The 20,929-nt window shown below is 44.5% G+C and overlaps 2 protein-coding genes across 11 annotated transcripts in view; both read left to right on the forward strand.

Moving 5' to 3' along the window:
* Positions 1-5,061, forward strand: part of slc4a5b (solute carrier family 4 member 5b) — a 63,865-nt gene extending 58,804 nt beyond the window's left edge. For 8 of the 10 annotated variants that reach the window (XM_056261445.1, XM_056261450.1, XM_056261451.1 and 5 more), the window contains 4 exons: positions 2,419-2,592; positions 3,377-3,550; positions 4,388-4,503; positions 4,629-5,061. In XM_056261445.1, coding sequence (XP_056117420.1) covers positions 2,419-2,592; positions 3,377-3,550; positions 4,388-4,501 — 462 coding nt within the window. In that variant the 3' untranslated portion in view covers positions 4,502-4,503; positions 4,629-5,061. Of the gene's footprint in view, positions 1-2,418; positions 2,593-3,376; positions 3,551-3,669; positions 4,254-4,387; positions 4,504-4,628 lie in introns of those variants that run through there. The other 2 variants (XM_056261446.1, XM_056261449.1) reach the window with 2 other exon arrangements.
* Positions 5,062-16,216: 11,155 nt separating this feature from the next.
* Positions 16,217-20,522, forward strand: vps37bb (VPS37B subunit of ESCRT-I b). Its single transcript, XM_056261585.1, has 4 exons — positions 16,217-16,416; positions 17,277-17,448; positions 19,829-19,899; positions 19,992-20,522. The coding sequence occupies exons 1-4, from the start codon at positions 16,303-16,305 to the stop codon at positions 20,367-20,369; spliced, it is 735 nt and encodes a 244-aa protein (XP_056117560.1). The 5' UTR covers positions 16,217-16,302; the 3' UTR covers positions 20,370-20,522.
* The last annotated feature ends 407 nt before the right edge of the window (positions 20,523-20,929 follow it).

Consider the following 20,929-nt stretch of genomic DNA (forward strand, 5'->3'; position numbering starts at 1 on the left):
TTTCGTGTCGTTTGGGGGGCGCACCAAGGGTCTGGCCGCCTCAAAACAGACACTGTCTAGATGGATAGTGGACGCTATCGCCTCTGCTTACGCATCTAAATGCCTGCCCTGCCCTCTGGGCATCAGGGCGCACTCCACTAGAGGCATGGCCTCATCGTGGGCATGGTCCTGTGGAATTTCCATTCATGACATTTGTGTGGCCGCGGGATGGGCCTCCCCGTCCACTTTTGTCAGGTTTTATAACTTGGAAGTTCCCGCCTTGCAGGCAAAATTACTAGCTGTCTGACGAACAGCTCTCTAAGAAGCTGCATTTCTGGAGGTCCCTCACAACCGGTTCGCCCCTTGTGCTCTCCTGTAATGCTTATACACTTCATGTGCCCGCTCTGCTGGCCCCATACATGCTTATGTGTACACTTCATGAGCCCGCTCTGCGGCCTCTTTGTACATTCACTCCACGTTAAGAAATTCCCCCGGTATATCCCTGGGTTTTTCATGAGTGGATTCGTAGCGCGCACGGCGTTGGCCAGGTGTTCCCGCAGCGTAAGCTAGCTTACGCAATACGAGAGAACCTCTCGTAAGAGAACGAATCGGTTACCTAACGTAACCTCGGTTCTCTCTAGAAGAGGGAACGAGTATTGCGTTCCCGGCCGTGCTTGCGCTACTAGCGTTTCGCTTCACGCTGAAATAAATCAACATATAAGCCTGGGAGAGCGCCTTATATACACCGTGGCCACGCCCATTCTGGCGGGTCGTGACGCAATGAGCGCGCGGGCGCCTCTCATTGGAAGCGGGTTCGGCCCCGCTCTCCCATAGGCTTAAGCAGTTCTCTCTGAGCGAACCAATGAGCTGCTAGCTAGCCCGCTCTAGGTCTGCCGCAGAGGAACTGCGTTGTGTATGGATACAAAATTATGAAATAATTTTTTGGCTTCAATATCTCAGCAAAGATGAATCTTTCCCGCAGCGTAAGCTAGCTTACGCAATACTCGTTCCCTCTTCTAGAGAGAACCGAGGTTACGTTAGGTAACCGATTCGTTTTTACAAACAATAACTTGGTTTCCCTGGTTACGCCTGACGGTTTGTTTAGCAAACCGAGATATTTATAGTCCGCTCAGCTCATTTACAATAAATTGTAAACGGATCACGGATACTTTGACTGCCTGTTGCTATGGTTACTCACAGCTGATGTAGCCAGCGCATTTATTTATTAATTTCGAACGGTAAACAGACAGTTTCACGAGGGCTGCGTTCAGCGCCGACAAAACGTTGCACAACGTTTTTTAAACAGAAACGGTGATGCGTTGAACGCACTGTTCTGATGACGCAAGAGTTGCAACTACGGCAGCTGAGAAGGCCATTCTTTGTGTTCTTTGTGAAGAATTTTCGGAGCCTGATGAAGTCGGTATAAATATGTTTAATACTACAAAATATGCCCGATGTTACAGTTACTGCACTTGCCGCCCAGAACACAAGAGAGCATCCCAGTCGAGTGAAGGGATTTGTGGAAACTGAAATGGAAGCACACATCTTACCTAATTCAGACTAAAACACATCTATTTACCCTCACGTAGGCCTACTGACTTTATTTGTAGTTCATACTGTTTTAATACCCTGTATTTTCTTTCTCCTTTTTAGGAAAAGCACTTAATTACCATTGTTTATTTATATACCAAATGTCATACACTTGCAATGAAGCTAAAATTATAAACAACTACATCATTATGTTGATATCCTATATTTTTACAATAAAACTTACGACAAACATGTCTTCTAATATCCTCAGTTGTTGCGTATACCGAGCTGCATCGAACACATTTGTAAATAACTTTCCTTGAACCCATTGTGCGAGTTTACTTTAATACAGCGTGCTTTATATACATGTTGCTGCTGATTGGACTGCAGTTCTGACACACCCAGCAAACAAGAGAAAACGCATCTCAAACCCCGTTGCACACCGGTGCACGCCGTTTCCTGGAAACATGACGTTCAACCCGCAAACCGTAGCAAAACGTTGCGCACCGTTTTGAACTTGAACGTGCCCCAGAACTCCTTTTCTAGGTGTCCTCTATCACTTTTTAATGGACACCCTGCAGCCAATCAGAATTGAGTATTCACCCAGACCATGGTATAAAAGAGCATAATAGGTGCACTTAAAATTATTTTCCCTTATGTTACCAACTTCTTGCTTTTGTGAAGCATAAAAGGACAATATCTGAGTTGCTCAGTCATTTCCATAAAACAAAAAGGGAGGATTATTTAAACAGTCAAGCTTTAGAAAGCATTAAAGTATCATAAAAGTAGTTGTGAACTACACAGTCTTTTGTTTGGGAAAGAAATAATACTGGGTTAAACAACGACCTTAAACTATTACATATGTATGTATGTATACTTCAGTCGGTTTTACCAGACTTTTCTACTTAGTTTTGGGACAGGATGAAGCTGTACCTCATGCCAGCCAAGCACCAGCCGGATTTCGCGTTCCTGCGGCACGTTCCCCTGCGGCGCGTGCATCTCTTCACCCTGGTGCAGATCATCTGCCTGGCCGTCCTCTGGATCCTCAAGTCCACTGTGGCCGCCATCATCTTCCCTGTCATGGTGCGAGTTCTCCACATACTCCAATCGCTAGAAATGTGTTTAAAACACAAGCTGATGTGGTATTTAGGTCAATCTCATGAAGGGATGTTTGGATAATATTTCAGCCCAAAATGAAAATATTCTTAATTTTCATGAAAAAAAATTCATAATGCAAATTTTTTTTATTTTGCATGTTCTAAAATAGGTTTTATTTTTTCTATGCAAAATATTTTATTTTTATTCTCAAAATAATGATAAAAGATCTTAAAATAGGCTTATTTTATTTATTTTATTTTATTTTTATTATTTTATGATATGATGCGATATGATAAAATATGACCTGGAGTTTTCGTCAGATCCTACTGCAAAAATAATCTAAAAGATCTTAAAATAGGCTTTTTTATTTAATTTAATTTAATTATTATTATTTATTTTTTTATTTTTTTTTATTTTTTTTTGCAATGAAAAATGACCTGACCTTTACCCATATGTGACTCTCTCCAAATATTAGCATGTAGTGTGTATTTTATGTATTCTAAAGTTGTTGAAAAGATGCTTAATTTTTATGAAAATGTCAGTTTAAAAAACATTTAAACCGTTCTAAAATAGGCTTTATTTTCTATACACAGGGTATTGGATTGTTTTTTGTTTTTCTGTGTGTGTGTGTGTGTGGATGATATATTAGCTGGAGTGTTTGTGAGAATCGCCCATATGTGACTCGCCCAGATTATTAGTATGTCGTTCACTTTTTGTATTTGAATACTATTCGCTTGCACAAATGCCAAGTGACTTGTTCCTCCGTCAGATTCTGGGCCTGATGGTCGTGAGGAAGATGTTGGACCTGGTCTTCTCTCAGCATGACCTGGCCTGGCTCGACGACATCCTGCCTGACAAGGACAAGAAGAAGAAGGAGGATGAGAAGAAAAAGAAAGAGAAGAAAAAAGCCAAAGCGGATGAACACAACAACAGCGATGAAGAGGTAAGAACAAACCGATGTGTGAGATGTTATCATGCTGATACACTCATTAACATGATCTTATGTTCTTTGTGTGTGTGTTTTGTGATTTAATCTTTCATATTTATCTTTTAATTCCACAGTGTTGCTGAAAAGGCACTGTAAAACACTTATTACCATTTAAGTCCCTGCTAAATCTTCCCTCTTGTGCAGCACAAGCAGAGTCCACTTAGCATAGCCAGAGTTGTGCTCTTGTCTCTTGGTCCTTTATTACAGCCTGCCTTTATTGTGTAGTTGGTGGTCATTCGTACAGTGCGGAATGATTATTTTGCATGAAATATTTGTTCATTCAGGGTCCAGAATTAACACTTGGCCTTGGTGAGTAAATTAAACTCTTACTGGCCAACTTTGGTAGGAACTGCAACAAAGTGCATGATTTAAATTTCAATATCGCTAAACGTTCATCTAATGTAAGCACATTGAATCAAAGAGTTTATTATAGGAAAGCTGGCAGCACAACACAGCTTCAAGTTCATTTTGGACCCTGGGTACGTACACTTATAAAATATACACTACCGTTCAAAAGTTTGGGGTTGTTAAGATTTTTTTATGTTTTTGAATGAAGCCTTCTGCTCACCAAAGCTGCATTTATTTGTTAAAAATGTATCACAATTTTAGTACAATATTATTATAATTGAAAAGAACTAATTTAATATATTTTAAAATGTAATTTATTACCTGTTATCAAAGCTTAATTTACTCAAGAAACATTTCTGATTAAAATATCGTACTGAGCCCAAACTTTTGTGTTAGTGTACCTGCATGCATATTGTCTGTTGCAATGGTGTCGTCTTCTCCCAGTCAAAGTGTCCCAAAGACTCCCTCCCGTCAGTGAAGATTCCTCTGGAGCCAATCAAACCTTCAGCCCGTCCAGCATGTTGTCCAACCCCCTCTAATTCTGACCCCTCGGCCTAACTGTGAGTACTGTGATGCAAAGAGATGCTCTTCCATAAGCAAATGACTGTTTGACATGATTTAAACTCTAAACTCATCTTTATATGTGTGTGTTCCACTTGTTTCTTTTATATTTGTGTTTGAGTAGAAGCATCATCCTTGTTCTACTTGCACCCCAGGCGAGTCAGACCTGGATTTGGACGGATCCCGTCACGTGTCTCATCCCTCACATGAACCTGAAGCGTCCGACTGATCAAACACACACAAACCATGTTTGTCCTCACACTTACGATGAGATACGATCTGAGTCACAAGCGCAGCATCATTGGCAGTTTCCCAAACACACGAGGCTCACAGATGTATGATATTCTTACGTACCTTACCAACGCAGCAAGTGACGCGCGTTTCCAAACCCACATTGACCATATTGTGCGTGAGTCATCCAGCCCTTGGATTTTACTCACGATTCTTCAATTAGATCTACAGAGCTGTGCCAGTTTGAACGGCTGAGCTCATTTGCTGCGTGTTAAGATAAGATTCATGCATGTATACTGTGAAACCCTATTCAGAGAAGACCTGGAAATACAAAAATATGCTGAAGAGGTTTAAACTAAGTTTATGATTCCATTATCATTGTATAAATATATTCAAACTGTATGATATTAAATATGGATTTCATAGAATCTAGTGAGATACAAATAAATTGAATTATAGTTAGAAAAACAGTGTATCTAATAGAAATCCGTTGGATTTAAATTTGTTGTATTGCATTACAATTAATATATATATTCCAGAAATAGATTTTGAGTTCATACTGTAGAATTTTATATTTAAAAATCAGAAATGTGTATTTGAGTAATGTTGAAATGTTTTCAGACAGTCGTAAATGGGTCTCTGGTCCTTGAGAACAACGCACAGGTTTTGTTTTATTTAGATTTTGTTTGTTCATTTGTATTTTCTTCAAATAAAGAATAAAAGAGGGATGAATGTATTTTCATTGTCATTTTTAGTTCTGTCAACCCTTAGTTCTCTTACGAGAGGTTCAGATTTATGTGTTGTGCTGTGCCACAGCTTTTTGGACACGTACTTCCGTTCTTTTCATGGTAACATCTAGAATGTTATTCTATTGGGTACTTTGGAGTGGCATGTAAAAGCCCGTTCACACCAAGAACGATAACTATCGTGATAATGATAACTATATTAGCGTCCACACCAACGCACGATATCGTTCTGTTTATTCTATGCGCGCGCTGAAGTTCCCTTTCGAGAGGTTCCTCCTATTGCGTAATAGCTTACGCTATGGGGAAAACTCCTTTTCTCGAGAAATATTGAAGTCTTTATGTAAAACGCATTGCAGCTGCACAGCATACAGCAATGAGCGAGGCAGCTCGGTCATTGGCTGTGCTGCGGCAACTTGCACGAACCAATGACGGGGCGACTCTGAACCCGCTTCCAATGAGCGTGCTTCGCGCCCACGCGCGTCAGAGCCCGCCAAGATGGGCGTGGCCAAGGGCTATATATTGGGCGCCCCGTCGTCTGAGTTCTTTAGATTTAATCTCCTTCAGCAAAGAACCTTCTCTTCGCTGGATCCTCCGGATTTGTTGGAGTCTTTTCGCCGCCGCCGTCGACAAGCCTACAGCAGGACTGCTTCGAGGACGCCGGCGCCTTCAGCCGCCTTCGATCGCCCTTCTGCTGAGCCATCCGGCGCGCATCATCTTCTAATATCCTTTCAAAGCTATCAGTGTTCGCTCCCGCGACACTTTTCTAAAAGAGCAAATTTTACAAGGCGTTGTTTCAAATGCCTTCCTGCGCCTCGTGTCGAGGCCCTCTTCAGGACGGGGATCGTCACATCATTTGCGCCCGCTGCCTGGGACCGGACCACGCAGAAGCTGCCCTTACTCGAGGCGGATGTCCCGAGTGTGACGCCCTGGGACTCACCGAGCTGCGCACTCGCTTCGCCGTTTTCACCGCGAAAGAGCCCACCTCTTCCGTGCTGCCATCTCCTCTAGTCGAGCCGCGAAAGAAAAAACGCCGCTCACAGAGGCCGCTCACAGAGGCCGCCGGCTTCACCACCACCCGAAGACTCCCCGCCGCCAGTCTAGTTCACACAGGCGGACCAGCACCCCTCCAGCGGAGCGATGGGGCTCGTCTCGTTTGGCGCGTCAGGGGATGACGAGGATAAGGATGACAGTTTTTCCTGTGATGCTGCATCCGACGACTGGCCGGGCTCGTCCTTCGACCCCGCTCCATCGACATCAGCGGGCACGAGCGCGGGCTCCAGCACGGACTCGGAGATCGTCCGCATTCTCTCTAAGGCCGTGGAAGACCTCGGGCTCGATTGGTCTTCCCCGGAAGAACCCGCCCGCAGCCGACTGGACGAGTGGTTCCTGCAGGGGCGCCGACAGGCCCCTCGACAAAGACCCTCCCCCTTCTTCCCGGAAGTTCACGACGAACTCACGAAGTCGTGGAAAGCCCCGCACTCCGCTCGCCTGAAGCCTTCTTTTTCTTTGTCGCTCTCCTCTGTGGACGGCGCGAAAGAAAGAGGCTATGAGGGGACTCCGCCCCTCGAGGAGGCTGTGGCCAATCATCTGTGTCCACCCTCCAACGCTGGATGGAAAGCTAAAGCTTCTCATCCCTCGAAGCCTTGCCGGTCCACTTCAGCTCTCACCGGTCGCGCATACGCCGCCGCCGGCCAAGCTGCATCAGCGCTTCACTCTATGGCTGTCCTCCAGGTGTTTCAAGCCAAACTTCTCCGCAGTATGGACGAGTCTGGACCCGATCCTGAGGCATTTAAGGACCTACGCAGCGCCACTGACATAGCGCTGCGAGCTACAAAAGCCACCGCCCAATCCATCGGCCGTGCTATGGCTAACCTGACTGTCCTTGAGCGCCATCTGTGGCTGACGCTAACAGAGATGAAGGATGCAGATAAGGCGTCATTTCTCGACGCGCCTATCTCCCAAAGCGGCCTGTTTGGACCAGCGGTGAAGGAGTTCGCCGAGCGCTTCACCGAAGCCCGTAAGGACTCACAGGCTATGCGTCACTTCCTGCCCAAGCGATCTAGCTCATCGCAGAGCCGCCAACGGCCGCCTCAGCAGCAGCGAGCTAAGACGGCGCCCCCCGTCTCTCAGCCCAGACCTGAAACAGATTTTCGACGCCGCTCGCGCTCTGCCAACAGGAAGCAACCGCCCGAGCGACGGGGACCTCGGCCCAAGATTGTGCTGAACCCAGAGCCTCGTAAGTCCTCCTAGCTACTGGGAGGAAAAGGGAGAGCGCGTGTCTCGCAAGAGCCGGACCGTTCTCTCCAAAACGTTTAAAGCATTACCCAGTCCCCTTACAGGCGGCTGGAAATGTCTATACAGCAGCCAATGTGCCAGCCACACAGCTCGCCCACCTGCAAACAAACGCCGTTTTTACGGCGACACACAGAAATCACATAAAGAGCTATTTTCTGCCTGTGTCATTAAAGGGTCACGTGTCCACACCAAAGTGCGCATTCCCACATATCAAAACTGTCAACGCAGTGCCAAATGTTTTCCCAGCTCAGGCTGGACGCCCCATAAATGTAGATTGTGTGCCAACTAGGGTTGGGTACCGAAACTCGGTGCCAATAGGGAACCGGTTCCGACGTAAACGGTAGTAACCAGACCGAATAAGAACGACAATTTCGGTGCCCGATTTCGGTGCCTGACTTAATTAGGCGCACACACACACGCACAGTCTCTTCTGTCTCGCATGCGCGCTCTTGCTCGCAAGGTTTGGCTGCATTTCACGTGTAAAATTATGCATCAGAACGGGTGTGCCGATAGTCTGAATCCATATAGAATCAAGCCAATACATTGGCTGATGGCGCGGGCGCCCCCTTGACGCACTTACGTCGTCATATTATGTTGGCGCGCGCCATCTGCTCCTCAGATTTCTTTGCCGAAAAAGGAAGCTGGTCGGCAGCGCAAGGAGCTTGGCAGCGTCTCGTTCCCTATTGAGAGAACATAGGTTACACCAGTAACCAGAGATGTTCTCTTTCATAGGTTCACTCAACGCTGCGTAGCTAAGAAGCAGTGGATTTGTAGGCTGCTGTATCACGTGCCGTTTGAACTGACGCGCTACAGCGATCTGTCACATTTCAAAGAGCCAAAACGTTATTTATTGTGTGAATCTCGTAAAAATATTGACAGAATCTGACAGCTGTGGATTTGTTCCATATCAAAAGTAACCTTCTCTGTCGGTGTCAGTGTCCTCTTTGTCCGCGATTTTTCTGTGTGAAAAGGGTCAATTGCGTGAGTCTCACGGTCAATGCGTGAGAGTTGGCAGCTCTACCTGCTAGTAATCTCTATTAATCTCCAGTATTATTAAATTGTTTAATACAATATTGTTTTATTTGATATTATGTAAATGTGAATTTTTATTTTATATTGGTTTTATTATTATTTGTATTTATATTGTTTAAAGATTTAAGTTAATATTGTGTCCAGTTTGGCCCTGTAAATAAAAGGGTATTATTTTTTGATAAAGTGTGTGCGGTTTCGTTTTCTTAAGTACCGTTTCAAGAACCGTTTAAGCACCGGAACCATTTAAAAAATACAGAGTAGGTACTGGTATCGGTTAAACCCAACCGATACCCAACCCTAGTGCCAACTGTCACGTATGCACCACTACACACAAGCACTGTTCCCACAGTTATAAACACTTCCCCAGTAAAAGCGGGAAGTTGTATAAGAGTAGCGCGTGTGCCCGCTGTTATGCACGCACCCCAACTCACAAACACTGTTTATATGGCCAAAAACCTCCCGCCACGAGCGGGAAGTTTTATGAAAGTGGCGCGCGTGCCTACCACAGTTTATGCACCCCCACCCATAAGCACTATACACACAGTGTTAAACATTTCCCCATCTCACTCTGTGAGCATTACAGCGAGCGTGCCTGTAATCTCACACGCACCCCTACACTCGGCATTCAACAGAGCTGCTCAGCGCGCGCCCGCGCCGCTGAGAGCTGTAAGCTCGGTATTAACCATAGACAGTAAAAGAAATGGACAGAGCGATCTCATTGGAACTCAGTTGAGACAGTTGAAGCCCACTTTTAGCGATTTTTGAGAACTTCCGTTCCTGACGCGCAGACTCAGACCGACTCAAACTAAGCTTGATGACGTGAGCAACCTGTCTGACAGACGTGAATCTTCTAGTAGCTGTGCGTGAAAATTGCCAACGTTAATCTTGCAGAGACAGGGAACTTGAGCAAAGAGTCCTTTATCGTGAGTGAGCAGGAGTAAGTATTCCGTTGCTTTTATGGACTCATTATCTATGGGCTTCTCTCTTGACGGGACGTCCCCCCGATTGCCTGCGAGCTTCTCCTCCTGTCTGTACGGTCATTTCTGTACAGCGCGACAGAGAGTCGAGTGGTTATGACGCAATCGTTAGCCTATTTTTACTAAAACTGTTTCTACGGGGCCATAATGTAACATAGAAGGTAATGGAGCCATTTATACATTGTCGTGTTTCTTTAGAAATAAATAATGGACAAATGGAGTCTTTAAACGCCTCAGATGTAAAGTTATTCGCTGTCAAAGTGACGCCAAAATGAATGGTAGTCAATGGAAATGCTAACGCAAGTGAAGTTCTGCTACAAGATGGCGGTACCCGGCCGGCTTCAACTTCCGGTCGATGGATTACCCCCTTGGTATTAACACAGAACGATTCGCTGGCGGGAGCCATACGTCACTGCGACACGCCCCCGGCCAGCATTCAGCCCGTATCTGTGCGAGCGAAAGCTTGGGAAAATATCCCCGACATGCCGAAATGGGTTTTGAACATAATAAAACACGGTTACTCGCTTCAATTCGCTCGCAGACCGCCCCGCTTCACAGCAGTGGTAGAGACGAAAGTGAGAAAAGATGTTTCACATGTTCTACGCACCGAGATGCTCAAACTGATAGAGAAAGGCGCTATAGAAACAGTCCCCCCCTCTATGAGCGAGGCAGGTTTTTACAGCCGCTATTTTCTCGTCCCGAAAAAGGATGGCGGTCTCCGCCCCATTCTAGATCTCAGACATCTGAACAAAGCTTTAATGATGTGCTCGTTCAGAATGATAACAACTAAGCATATCCTCGCGCAAGTTCGCCCGGGGGATTGGTTTCTGTCAGTGGATCTGAAAGACGCTTACTTTCACATTCCAATAGCGCCTCATCACAGGCCATTTCTGAGATTCGCTTTCGAGGGGCGGTCATACCAGTACACAGTACTACCATTCGGCCTGTCACTGGCACCCCGTACATTTACGAAATGTATGGATGCAGCACTTTCCCCCCTGAGACAGCGGGGAGTGCGAATACTAAATTATCTCGACGATTGGCTAATACTAGCACAATCAGAGAGCCAGTTAGTGACACACAGGTCTTGGATTATCAGTCATCTAGAGTGCCTAGGTCTAAAAATCAATTTTGCAAAGAGCATGCTATCCCCCAGCCAGAATATTTCTTTTCTGGGAATAGTGCTAGACTCAGTGCAGATGATGGCGCGCCTCTCATCAGAGCACGCGCTCACTATCCGGCGCCTTGCAACATCGTTCAGAGCGGGTGCGCGCGCCCCCGTCAAGCGATTTCAGAGGATGCTCGGTCTCATGGCCTCAGCATCAGCTGTACTCCAGCTAGGATTGTTGCACATGCGTCCTCTCCAACGCTGGCTCAAAAGCCGTGTCCCCACTCACGCGTGGCGCTCGGGCGACTTTTTAATCAGAGCAAATCACGGCTGCATAAAAGCCCTGACGCCCTGGAAAGCTGTCGACTGGTATCAGTCCGGCGTGAGTTTGGGCGTGAACACAAGGAGAAAAATGATCACGACAGATGCCTCCAAAATAGGTTGGGGGGCCCTTTACGAGGGCAGGCCTGTCTCCGGTTTGTGGTCAAACCCGGAGAAGCGCCTACATATAAACTGTCTGGAATTGAAAGCGGTCGCTTTGGCTCTCAGAGCCCTGCTCCCGTACCTGAAGGACGAGCACTACCTAGTCCGAACGGACAACATGACAGTAGTCTCGCATATAAACCGTTAGGGTGGACTCAGATCGAGCTCCCTGCACTCGATGGCCAGGGAGCTCCTCCTATGGTCCCAGCGCAACCTGCGCTCGCTGAGAGCAGCGCATGTGCCAGGTGTTCTGAACCAGGGAGCGGACATGCTGTCCAGAGACAAAGTTCTCCCAGGAGAATGGTCTCTCCACCCCCTGACGATTCAGTGGTTATGGCAAACCTTTGGCAGAGCAGTGGTCGACCTCTTTGCCTCCAAGGAAAATGCGCACTGCCCTCTCTTCTTTTCAAAGAGCACAGACGCGCTCGCCCAAGTCTGGCCGAGCCGCCCGCTGTATGCCTTCCCTCCGGTCGCGATGCTACCTCAGGTCATCAGTCGGATCAGGGAGGAAAAATGTGCAGTGCTCCTGGTAGCCCCACTCTGGAATAACCAGACGTGGTTTCCAGAACTGATGCAGATGATGCAATCTGCCCCATGGCCGATTCCACTGAGGCTAGATCTCCTCAGGCAGGCCAACGGGATGATCCTCCATCCCCGCCCCGATCTGTGGGCCCTCCATGCGTGGCTCCTCAACGGATTCCCGGGAACCTCCCCAGTGGAGTGTTGAGAACCATCACTGAGGCGCGAGCGCCCTCTACGAGGCACTTATATGCCCAGAAATGGAAGGTGTTCAGTGACTGGTGTAAATCCAGGAACCTGAATCCTGAGACATGCGAAGTACCGAGTGTGCTCGTTTTCTTACAAGAGCTGTTGGAGGCAGGCCGCACCCCCTCCACGCTCAAAGTATATGTGGCTGCCATAGCGGCATCACATGAACCGGTCGAAGGACGCACACTAGGGAAAAACTACCTAGTTGTTCGTTTCCTGAGGGGCGCCAGGAGGATAAATCCCCCACGCCCCCCCTCGGTGCCGATTTGGGACCTGGCCACGGTCCTGGACGCACTTAAGCATGCCCCGTTCGAACCCCTCCGAACTGTGCACCTTAAACAGCTTTCGCTCAAAACTGCTCTCTTGCTGGCTCTCGCCTCGGTCAAGAGAGTGGGCGACCTGCACGCGCTGTCATCAAGCGCTACCTGCCTGGAGTTTGGACCTAACGACAGCAGGGTTGTCCTCAGGCCAAAACACGGGTATATTCCTAAGGTGCTCTCTACTCCTTTCAGAGCACAGGTGATATCTTTGGCCGCGCTATCGTCCCCAGCAGACGAAAGTGACGCTAATTTACTCTGCCCGGTCAGGGCACTCAGAGTATATTTGGAACGCTCTGCCCTGTTCAGACAGACAGAGCAGTTGTTCGTATGCTTTGGCGGCCGCACTAAAGGTCTGGCTGTGTCAAAGCAAAGAATATCGCGCTGGATAGTTGATGCTATAGCGCTGGCTTATGAAGCCAAGGGCCTTCAGTGCCCCTTGGGCATCAGAGCTCACTCTACGAGAGGCATGGCCTCCTCGTGGGCGTGGTCGAGTGGGATACCCATTCAAGATATTTGTGCGGCTGCAGGCTGGGCCTCACCGTCCACATTTATCAGGTTTTATAACCTACAGGTCCCCTCATTGCACTCTAACATACTGTGGGTCTAACTATGCATAGGCTGGGGTGTGTACATGCTGAGCATTGTCTTCTCCCTCATAGAATCCGTCTTTGACTGATGTAGAGGATTTTTCATACATGACAGTACATAAAAATGTGCTTGTGTGTGTCTCTGGACGCCCATCGGGCCGTTCCAAGTTGTCCTTTTATAAAGCCCGCCTTCGGCTGGCTCGTTGGATAATTACTTTGCTCGAAGGCTCAGACATCTGCCTCCGGCTTAATAGAGCGAAGTCAGCACGCACGGCGTTTTACATGGCGTTCCCATAGCGTAAGCTATTACGCAATAGAAGGAACCTCTCGAAAGGGAATGACTCGGTTACTAACGTAACCTCGGTTCCCTGAGAGGAGGGAACGAGTATTGCGTAATCTGCCATGCTTGTGCTTGGTCAGTTTGCTTCAGTCGATTGAACCTAAAGAACTCAGACGACGGGGCGCCCAATATATAGCCCTTGGCCACGCCCATCTTGGCGGGCTCTGACGCGCGTGGGCGCGAAGCACGCTCATTGGAAGCCAGGGCTGGACTGGGAAAAAAAATCGGCCCGGGCATTTTGGCCCAGACTGGCCCACTATATAACACAACCGAACTTTGCACGCCCTTGAATATGTACACCAACTCCTATTAAAACCACTAATGCAATAAGTGAATATGAGTGAGTAAGAGTTAACCGATGAAATAACTACCAAGTTGAACTATACTCCACAGTGATGAATCCTAAAGAAAGCTATAAGCTGGGATCGCAATACCGGTTTTTCCCACAGGATTATGGGAAATCTGTGGTGAGTGCACCTCTGTCCCTCTAGGGGGGTTCGGGGGCATGCTCCCCCGTAGGAAAATTTTGTGCTTTTTAATGTTAAATTCATCAATCTGGTGCACTTTGAGAGTTAAAAATAAAGAGCTCCAACCCATATTCAGTGTGCAAATTGAACAAAGAAAAACTCAAAACTCTTTTAGTTGTGATATAGTGTCTGTCTACATTACACTACTACATAATAATAGTTATAATATTAATCCCATGGCAGTAATAGCCATATGTTGTAAAACAAATGCACTGAAAAATAAAAGCAACTTTCATAATTAGTTTCGTACTAATTTCTATACAGAGATAAGCACATGATCTTTTATTTTGACGGAAACGGCATCGAGCTTTTATTTTGAAGAAAAACATGGTTTACAAACTCATTACTCATTATTGTCTCATTACAATTCTAATAAAATGCGTAATCGTCAAATATGCAGATGTGTAAATAATGCGTAACTGGGTAGTGGGTTCCTACATAGCCTAAGTGTTGTGACAGTAGCCTAGTTCTGCTTACCACAGTTCTCTGCACTCACTCATCTCTCTCCTTATCCTCCTCGCTATCCTCATCAGACACTTGAAGGGCCTTTGAAGTTTCTTTTTTCACGCTATTTCTCTGCACATTCCTTGCGTTTCTTCTCCATCGCTCTGACTATTTTGACAGATACACACTGACACTGCTCGCTCACTCAGAGCTCAAAGGGGGAGGAGTTTAAAGATGTGATTGGACCAGGCCAGTGTCAATCAAGAAAATAACCAATGGGCCGCTGATCTACGCGTTTCATCATGCGCCGGTCTGTGAGAAAAAGAAAAACCTACGCTGACTTTTTTGTCCAATGCATTACACCGGCACAAAGATCCCAGAGCCGCCAATTAAACAAAACTAAACGCAATGGGCCGCCAATGTACGAGTTTTATGGGCCGTTCAGAAAAAAAAAAAAAAAAATGAAGTATGAGATGTATCGGCCCACAAAGCACGTCGGCCCACCGGGCAAATGCCCGGTATGCCCGATGGCCAGTCCAGCCCTGTTGGAAGCGGGTTCAGAGTCGCCCCGTCATTGGTTCGTGCAAGTTGCCGCAGCACAGCCAATGACCGAGCTGCCTCGCTCATTGCTGTATGCTGTGCAGCTGCAATGCGTTTTACATAAAGACTTCAATATTTCTCGAGAAAAGGAGTTTTCCCCATAGCGTAAGCTATTACGCAATACTCGTTCCCTCCTCTCAGGGAACCGAGGTTACGTTAGTAACCGAGTCGTTTTGTTATCTGCCGCTTTAAATGCTCGAGCTCGTTACAGCAGGATGGATTCTGATTGGCTGTCAATGTTTTTATCGTTCATCAGCGGGGTAAAAATCGCTCTGAAAGTGTTCTTTCTCTGAGCAGTTATTATTATAGTTGTGGTGGGGAATCTTATATATTTAGAAAGATTTTAAGAATCTTATCGTAATTGTTATAGTTATCGTCCTTGGTGTGAAAGGACCTTACATACCATTATAAATTTATAAAATATGAATACAATCATTCAGTACCATGCTAAATATCAATCAAAGGAATATAGCCAGCACTGACAATTTTTTTTTTTTTTTTTTTTTAAAGACCTAAATATTCTGAGATAGTGGTCCCATTTATTTATTATCGGTAGTAAATCGTATTTGTGGCAGAAACTGGTTAATCTATGGGTTAAATCAATAAGAAAATGAAATAATTTTCTTATGAAATGCAAATTAAGATGTTTTTGATGAAATTTGAGAAATGTCTGTCCCTCCATGTAAAAAAGTTTCGTAAAAGCTTCAAAAAGTTTATAAAAAGATACTAAAACTAATCAATATGAATTTATGAATTTGAACGGTTTAGTCCAAATTTTCTGAAGAGACTCGATCGCTTTGTGTAGTGGTAGTTGCGTAGCTGTCAATGGAGGGACAGAAGTCACAGAAAGCTCTCAGATTTCATCAAAAACATCTTAATTTGTGTTTCAAAAATGAAGTAATTAATGACATATTTTTTTTATTTTTGGGTGAACTATCCCTTATGCTTAAATAAACAACAAGAAGTGATACACTAAAATTATTGTGATTTTAATTGAAAACAATTATTCAAACATTTAATTATATATAATAGAATTAAATAATAATGTCTGAAAATGTTAATGAAAAACAATTGTGTCTAAATTCTAGGAAAATGAAGGTGAATGTATAAACGTAAAGATGTTAACTAAATTATATTTATACATAAATTATATAACAAAACTATATTTACTAAATCCTTTTTCCATGAATGGCCTCTTGACGTCGCTCACACGTCCACGCGCGTGACGTCACCTCCATTCACAGGCGCTGATTTGTCGGGAATTACTCGACTTCCGGTCGAGGAGAAACACAAGAGACTTCCCTGCGGTAGCGGAGCCGGAGACACACAATAACAAAGCCATGGGAGAAATGTCCGGCTTCGAGAACAGATTTCACTCGTACTCCGCCACACAGCTACACGAACTGCTGGAGGACGATGACAAGCTCCGGAAAATCGTCAGGGAGATGGACGAGGTTGGTGACCGCTTACATGTCAGGCACGAAACGCTCATTTTATCCTGAAATATGATCATAGTTTCTCTTGACAGTGAGTGTAGGTCGGTGACAGGTGCGCGAGCTTTGATTTCACTGCTGGTTTTGTGTTCATGTGTTATTATCTTGAATGGAGACCTTTCACCTTTGACTGCATCAATATTGGTTGCATTAAAAGTATTGTTGACTGAAGGAGGGGCAGGAATCAGGAGACGTAGATGGAATGAAAACAGTGTTACAGTTCAGAATGGAGGCAATAGGAACTGAACTGCTCATATAAAATAAAGACAAAAATATGATTGTGATATATTAAATACTGGCATGTATTTATTGTGTATGAACAGACAGATGCTGTCAAACAAACATGCAAATCTTTTCTGGATTGATTATGTTCAGCCATTTAATTACTATGTATAACAATGCTGATATTACCTTCATAGGATTATTAATGTTTCATGTAACCTTGTCTTCGCTCCATTCTTAACTAATATATATATATATATATAATTGACATTTGTCTTTATTCCAATATAAAACACTTTATTGTATATTTGCTGTATAAATAATCTTGCTTTGCATTGTTAAATATTTGAAAAGATCCTTGCAACATACACTATCATAAATTGTAAGTTTTCCATGCAGAATGCATGCAATGGTTTTCATTTATATAACTGGTCTGGTTAGGATGATCCAAAGTTGACCCAGGAATTATTTCTTGTGTTTATTTGACTTTGTGAATTTCATATTAGGGTATTTTTCCCATATGTTGCACACTGATTTCATCTAGGAGACCAGAGGTTTGACACTAGCTTCTCTTGTTTGTGACTTTGTTGCCGTCACAGATGCAGGAAATGCAACAGAACAAAGAGCTGACGATCGCCAGTAACCGCAGCCTGGCCGAGCAGAACCTGAGCCTTCAGCCTGAACTGGACCATCAGAAGATCCAGCTGACCAAACGCTACTGCTGTTTACAAGATCTGCACGAGTCCTTTCAGATCCGCAAGTCCACGCTAGGTGCGTGAACACACACTCTTCAGACCATTCACAAACATGTGTTCTGTTTAAAATGATCAAACAATAGATATATTAATAGTTATTTGGGTCCGGTTCCTCTAATAGAACACCTGTGTGAAATTGGGGAGAACCGACTTCATACATGCACTGAAAATCACCGAAACACCAGCTGATTCAAAATGATGAAGAAAAGTGAAGTTACTGAAGAGTAAAGATCCTGAAGCATTATTTGACACACGCATGCAATTACGTCCAGACATTTTTAAGCATGACTTAAGTATCCAGATACTTCGAAAACGTTAAATAATTCAAATATTTCAGTGTAGACGGGAACATAAAAGAGCACATCTTTTTGTCTTCCTCCTTTGGTGTAAAACAATAAAGCATCCCGGTGAACCTGTTTGGCCACATAATGCTTCCTTTTTATAGAAGGAGATTTGCTGCTCTCTTGAGCTGCACTGGATACTGATCATGTCAGGTCAAATACACACATCTCTGTGGAAGGCTCGTGTTTCTTGCTCTGCATTTATCCAGCTTTCTCCATACTTTCAGTATCAGTTTACCCAGTTTATCAGGGTCAATAGGATACGGCAGACAGACAACAGTTACGGCAATACAAAGAATAATTTCCCAAAGAAACCACACTGATGTAAAGTTACACACACTATGCCAAACACACCCATTTTATGAGGATTTCTTCCATCAGACTGTATATGACCCATTTGAAAGGATACAGTGACATGACTTTCATTTTTTGTTGTTGTTGCATTTATGCACAACTTGATCTTCTGTTTCAAATATCAACCTTAAAGGGACACTATGCAGCTTTTTTAGCTTAACTGAACAGCTTCAGAGTTATTGAAATGGTTATATAACTTCTTTCGGGTTGAATGGTGGGCGTCTCGACCCCCCCTGGTGCCTGTGAGCGCAAAAATCCCACTTGCAACTTCGGTGCGGCGGGCCGCGTCAGGAAGTATCGCGTGATATCAGCTCTCGCGATGTAACATATTCCTTTACGGCAACTGCACACATACACACAGGAACAAGGTATAGATGGATGGAGTTTGTCACACTATCGTCATGGCTGAGCCGGCATATAAGATGCAGAAAGCTAGGAAAGCATTGTCGGAGGAACAGAGAAAGAGGAAACGGCAGACTGACCGAGCGAGGAGTCGGACACGAGCATAGGCATAATTTGCGGGTGTGTTATGTCCCCATTGAAACTTCTCGCGGCACGGATGTAACGTTACCATTACAAACAAATAAAACATCTCCAGGTAACTCTAGTAGAGCATTCATTTTGTTCGTTTGTTAAATAAGAGGCGATCTGAAATGTGTTATTTTTGAAATCAAGTGACCAAAGTGCTCGTTGCCTCTGCGATCAGTGGTGCAGATAAGTTACAGTGTTCTGTTGTGACGCGCGCCTGAATCCGTTGCGGGGACTGAGAGACTCTATATTTTGTTATGGTGAAATCACAAAATCTAATGCACAAAAAACATATCCCTGCTTGAAATACAACCACTAATAAACAATCGGTTTTGATGAGGAAAATAAACTTTACTACTAGTACCGATTAACCCAGAACCTCTGACACAATTGGCAAAAGTTCTGCCTCTGGACCATTAAAATTGTCGGATCTATGTATTTAATCACGTGAAAATTCTCACCACTAACAACATATATTATATCTCATTAAACGACAAATTAAACACAATGTACTATTGTATACTATGTAACAGGGCATGTCACGCTCTGAGTGAGTGGTATTTACGACAGTAACGTTAAATTCAAGTACTCCACAGTAACTCTAGGGGTCGCTGTTTGACAAAAACGGGATTTCTGCATAATGCCCCTTTAAGTATCCCTCCATGATTTATTGTTTGATCAGATACATGAAAAATAACCACTTACAGGTGAAACTCGAAAAATTAGAATATCGTGCAAAAGTTCATTTATTTCAGTAATTCAACTTAAAAGGTGAAACTTATATATAATATAGACTCATTACATGCAAAGTGAGATATTTCAAGCCTTTATTTGTTATCAAAATTAGAATATTGTGAAAAGGTTTTCATAAGCTGTAAGCCATAATCATCAGAATGATAACAAATAAATGCTTGAAACATCTCACTTTGCATGTAATGAGTCTATATATTAGTTTCACCTTTTAAGTTGAATTCCTGAAATAAGTGAACTTTTGCACGATCTTCTAATTCATCGAGTTTCACCTGTATTTCTAAAATGACTGTCCAGTTAAAGAATGCATTATTAATGTGAGTCTAATGGAGACAACTGGATGCCACTTGGTGAATTTCAGCATTTCAAAATATTTAAGTTTGTTCTGTATGTAATCATGATTTAAATCGGAACCTTTTTCAGGAAACAGTTCACTAGACACGCTGTTGGCTCTTTTGCAAACCGAAGGAGCCAAGATCGAGGAAGAAACGGAGGTGAGGACATTTTTCCTATTTTCAGAAACGCATAACATTTTTAACTCTTATGAGGCGTGTGTAATGTCTTAAGATTCTCCCACGTTTTCTAGAACATGGCCGATTCATTCTTGGATGGATCGTTGCCTCTGGACAGCTTCGTTGAATACTACCAGAGCAAGAGGACGCTGGCGCATCTGAGGCGTGTGAAGATCGATAAGCTACAGGAGATGGTGCTGAAGGGTGTTCATCTTCCTCAGGGTTCCTGTAATGGTCCTTCACAAGCTCAGGAGACCCTTAACTCCAGCGCACCTTTCCAAAGGCTAGCTAATGGTTCTCCAGCTCATGTAAGACCATCAGCCACGTCACACCCTTACAACTCTCAGAGCAACAGTGCTCCTCTGCCAAACATGCTGCCGTCATATTCACGTCCATACCCTCAAGGCCCCGGCGCTGCTCTTCCTCCGCAGGCAGGGTTTATAATGCAATGATGTTCTTCTGCCTGATCTCTTCCATTAGAATGTGAAAGGCCATTTTCTCCCCTTTTTCTTTAGATGCACTTTGTTCTTAAACAGCTGTGGGTTTCTGACTCATTTGTAGGTCCACACAGAATCTGTTCCCACAGAACTCTGCCAGTTGTATGTATTAAAGTCCCCATGAATTCAAAATTGACCATACTTACTTTGTTTGCCTAAATTAATCGTTTTGTGGTGAACAATTCATCCATGCAAGTCAATCCACACAAAACATTTTTTTGGCTTCGTAATCTTTAATCAAAATCTGAAATTTCCCCTCCCCTCTGCATTGGAGGACCTTCCTCTGATGACGTAGGTTTGACGGTTTGGGCGTCTGCTTAACATCCGTAACCACGCCCCTCCAACTGACAGTAGACAGGCTGAATGACAACACCTACTTTTCTAGATCCAATCAGGTGCTAGTTGGGGAAAAAAGCCACGCCCACTATTTTGCCTCATTTAGTATTCCGTTTCTCTCGGAAATACGTCACAACACTGGAGAAAAGTCGTTTGCAACTTCCGGTTCACGGGGACTT

Source organism: Rhinichthys klamathensis, unplaced genomic scaffold, assembly GCF_029890125.1.
Source record: "Rhinichthys klamathensis goyatoka isolate OS25496 unplaced genomic scaffold, OSU_Roscu_1.1 h1tg000183l_1, whole genome shotgun sequence".
NCBI lineage: Eukaryota > Metazoa > Chordata > Actinopteri > Cypriniformes > Leuciscidae > Rhinichthys > Rhinichthys klamathensis.